At 37.7% G+C, this 4,745-nt stretch overlaps 1 protein-coding gene across 1 annotated transcript in view; it reads right to left on the bottom strand.

Moving 5' to 3' along the window:
* Positions 1–4,745, bottom strand: part of LOC106883752 (uncharacterized protein C8orf34 homolog) — a 28,207-nt gene that overhangs the window by 20,602 nt on the left and 2,860 nt on the right. Inside the window, exons 2-4 of the mRNA XM_014934870.2 lie at positions 3,199–3,294; positions 1,614–1,659; positions 746–814 (exon numbers count right to left, since the gene is read on the bottom strand). Coding sequence (XP_014790356.1) covers positions 746–814; positions 1,614–1,659; positions 3,199–3,294 — 211 coding nt within the window. The remainder of the gene's footprint in view (positions 1–745; positions 815–1,613; positions 1,660–3,198; positions 3,295–4,745) is intronic.

The following is a 4,745-nucleotide window of genomic DNA, read 5'->3' as shown; positions in this document are numbered from 1 at the left end:
CCAGGGGCACCAGCAACGATCCCGCTCGAAAAATCCCAGAACCCCACACAAGAGCCAGTTCAGCGGCACCGGCAACGATCTCGTTCGAAGAAATTTCATGTGTCACCAGCATATATATATATATATATATATATATACACACACACACACACATACACACCATGAAATAACTGATCTAAATAGCTCTCTTTTACTCTTTTACTTGTTTCAGTCATTTGACTGCGGTCATGCTGGAGCACCACCTTTAGTCGAACAAATCAACCCCAGGACTTATTCTTTGTAAGCCTAGTACTTATTCTATCGGTCTCTTTGAGCTAGTCACTAAGTTACGGGGATGTAAACACACCAACATCAGTTGTCAACCAATGGTGGGGGGATAAACACAGACACACACACACAAATATATACATACATATAATATATATATACACAATGGGCTTTCAGTTTCCATCTACTAAATCCACTCACAAGGTTTTGGTCTGCCTGAGGCTATAGTAGAAGACACTTACCCAAGGTGCCACACAGTGGGACTGAACCCAGAACCATGTAGTTGGGAAGCAAGCTTCTTACCACACAGCCATTCCTGCATCTAGTTACATAATATAATATGATATAATTTAATATAATAGCAATATAATATACCTAAATAGTAATTATAATATATCTAAATAGTAATATGATTTATTAACTTAATAGTAAGATAACATGTCAAAAGAGTTAATGTAACATAAGTAAATCCTTTTACCTGGCTTTGCTGACCAAGAGGCTAAGGCAACGGATTTGCTAACGATCTCAGAACTGTGACCAAATACAGCTGGAAAAAAAAATGAGACAACAAAAATTAAAGATCTTAAATTTAATTTCAATACATACCACACAACAACAGCAAGTATGTGTGTGTGTGTGTGTGTGTGTGTGTATGTGTGTGTTTGTGTGTGTACACATGTGCCTGAGTGTGTGTGCATGTGTGCGTGCATGAGTGTAATGGAAATATGTTGCAAATAAATGAGAGAAGAGAAATATCAATAGTTAATTGAAATGGCTCTTTATTGTCATCGTTATAATATAACTTACAACTACTTTGAGTTGTTCGAATCGTTGTGGTACACAAATTATTTTTAGTTCTATAGGCCATTCTGCATGTGGTTAGCCTCATCTCTAGAGATGAGAAAGACTAAGAGAGAGAAAGAAAAAGAGAGAAAGACTAAGAGTTATGATGTCACACAATGACAAGGCATACTTCAAGTGAGAAACAGAGATGCTCTTTAGTGACTGAGCAACCAAAAAGGAAGAACTTGGAGAAAAATGTAGATTTGGTTTTGAATCCTGGCTTAGAAATTTGGAAGCTATTCATTATACATAACTCTGTCATTATTAATCTGGTGTTTAGAAAATAAATTAACGTGAGATTTTTAATTTAAATCACTTTAATCCCTTTTTTACCATATTTCTATTAAAGCACACTGCTTTTCTTTCAATTAATTAATTTGGTAAAGTAACTTTGTCATTATTAAGCTGGGACATAAATTAATGTGAAATCATTTTCAAAATAAATTGGAAAATAGCAATGCATTTCAGGAGAAAAATGAAATTAAAGAAAAATGAACACTTACTTAGATTTAAAGAATTTCTCCTGGGTTCAGTCACTGATTTTAGTTCCTGTAAGAGAACAGTTTCTTAATTAGACACATACACTGCCTTAGAAGTGTGACAGAGAGATGAGATGGGAAAGTACAGCAGTTATGCTTTTCTAAGTTATATTCGGTTGCAAAACTAGTAAGTTACAGGTTCTTGGTTTATTAGTCACAAGAAATGAAATGTGAAAATTGACCCACCAGCCCCTTCTAGAAAGATTTTAAACTTAGAAAAGTAAAATATACATATGTGTATGTATTGTGTGTGTGTGTGGGGGGGGGGGGGGTGCATGTAAATCATCTTCATTTAACGTCCTGTTTTCCTGCTGGTATGGGTTGGATGGTTTGACAGAAGACTGCACCAAGCTCTGTCTGCCTTGGCATGATTTTCTACAGCTGAATGTCCTTTCTAAAGCCAACCACTTTACAAAGTATATTGGGTGCATTTTATGTAATACCAGCAGCAGTATGGTCATCCAGTAACTTGTTAGACAAGACCCCTTCAACAGAGAAAGAAGGAAATATTGAGGGAGGTGGCTCAGGTGATGAGAAGTTAGAGTATGAATAGAGGGAAAGAAATAGGTGTGTTGCAGTGGGAGACTACCTCAGTTGAAGAGAGACAAAGGAGAGGACAGAGAGAGACAAACAGACAAAGAAAGAGAGGAGAGAGGGAGATAAGACAGTAAAGATGTGATGGGGCTTACACTCAAGTTACAGGGTGGTGTATATAGTGAGGTTGACTAGGGATTGGATAGGGTGAGCAGATGGGTGAATCATGAGATTGCAAAAGGAGTGTGGGAGATAGAGGGGAGTGGAATACGGTGAGTGGGCACAGGTAGAGGAAGGGGATGTTAGAAAGATATGTTGTGTGGAGGAGAGTTGAGGGACATGCTGGATGTACGTAGGTTTTCAAGGTACAGTGGGAGTTAGAAGGGAGGGGGAGGCATTGCAAAGATGGGATATGGGGGTGAGGTTTGTCAGGGACAGATTGTGTGCAGGGGCATGAAAATAAAGGACACACCTTTCTCACCCTAAGAGCTGGAAGGATCTTCCCAGACACAGCAATTGCTGATTATCTCAGTTTTTATCATCTCCATTCTCTTCTTCCACAGGTTCCCTCCACATTTAGAGATTGGCACTTCTTCATGCAGCTGTCTTCATCCATACACATCATATGACAATACGAGTGCAGTCTTCTCTCTTCCACACTACATTTGATGTCTCTTATACCCAATTTTTCTGTCAAAACACACTTTGTCATAAATGCACACTGACATTGAACATTCAGCAGAGCATACTCGTTTCATTTCTTTCAAGCCTTTGTGTGTCCTTTGCAGTCACAGCCCATGTTTCACTACCATGTAGCATAGTTATTTTTATAGATGCTTCATTATTTTTCAAAATTAATTGAAACAAAGGAGTGTTTTTCAACAAAACAGATAATTTAATCCAAGCCCAGATACAAAAACAAAAACGCATAACAACTACACAGATTATCAACACAGTCAACTCCATGTTTTATATCACCATGAAATGAAATACCAAATCTTCATTTTTTACTTACGAGTGGAATATCAAGTCCTGCTTTTTTATACAATTGTTTGATGAGATAAATAATAGGATTTTCAGGCGCATTTCGAACCAATTTATTCATAAGTTCCTACAAAAAATTAAACACACATTTTTCAGTATATTCAAAATTAGATCTTGTCACCACCATCTTTATCTCTCTTTCCAGTTACTCACAGATACAGTGTAGCCATATATTTTCCTTACAGCAAGACACCTGTCACTATCAACTGTAGGCTCTCTCTCTCTCATTTTGACTGTCTGTCTCACTCTCTCCCACCTTCCTTCTCCCTTGTCCTACAGGGGTAGTCAATTATCTCCTCTATAGTAAGACAGCCATCTCTGTTCCTCTATCATACTCTAAACCAGTGGTTCCCAAAGTGGGCGGTCCCCAACCCCCAAGAGAGAGATGGTTGAAAGATCCACAGGGGGGGGGTCGAAGAAAAATGGGGTGATAATGGGGTGACCAAAACAGGGTAATAGATGTAAAAAAATAAATAAATAAATGGTTAATTAGGTTAAGCTTTATTTGTGAAATACTATTGTTTCAAATTTGCCACAGAAAATGGTCTATGTTTGTGGGCACTAGGAATGTGGCGTTAGTACCAAGGGGCCTGGCACACAGTCACTTTTCTCAGTTCGGCTCCCTCTCTCAGCTGAGAGGTCTTTTTCTTGCAAGTTACTTGGCAACTCCACTGGTATTGGTGCCACATAAAAAACACCTGTGCTGGTGCCATGTAAAAAGTACCAATGCTAATACCATGTAAAAAGCATCTATGCTGGTACCAAGTAAAAAGGACCCAGTACACTCTGTAAAGTGGTTAGCATTTGGAAGGTCATCCAGCCATAGAAACCTTGTCAAATCAGACAATTCAGTCTGGTACATCTCTCTGGCTTGTCAAACCATCTAATGATGATGATGATGATGAATGCATTTGGATCAAAACAATTCTTTGACATTCTGTATCTGATGGCCAAATGCCTGTCATGTTTACAGAAGATAGGGGTTTGATTCCCATGGATAACCTTTAACTTTTTCTATCTAGAAAGGGTGTTTTTAATCGACTATTTACATGCTATTACTTATGCTTTTTATTAATAATCAGCAAAGTGACTGAGGAATCAAAATTTTTTGTGCATTGGCACTTATCAAAAGTAGCACAGCCATATATGGGCCGGTATGGATTGATCGGCATGTGCCGCATCGGCTATCATTGCATTTGGATACAGTGAATGTTTGATTTTTGTTGCTGAGGTCAAACCTTGCCTTTGTTAATAGTTTTTTCAAGTTTTTAGGTTGTCTCTTACTGAGAGTTATATTTTGATCTGTAATGATATTTCTCAATTCCTTATATATATATATAATAATACAAAGAATATATATGCATGTATACACACATATATGTATATACTTACATCTACATGTGTATATAGATGCATATCAGGGTACAGGACGTTAGAACAATGAACTACAGACAACGGAACGAACACATAGGAAAACAGAAAGCCACTTGGAATTATTCATCAGCTGCCTCTATTCTA

This window comes from Octopus bimaculoides, chromosome 10, assembly GCF_001194135.2.
Source record: "Octopus bimaculoides isolate UCB-OBI-ISO-001 chromosome 10, ASM119413v2, whole genome shotgun sequence".
Taxonomy (NCBI): domain Eukaryota; kingdom Metazoa; phylum Mollusca; class Cephalopoda; order Octopoda; family Octopodidae; genus Octopus; species Octopus bimaculoides.
This window is presented reverse-complemented; position numbering and strand designations above follow the sequence as displayed.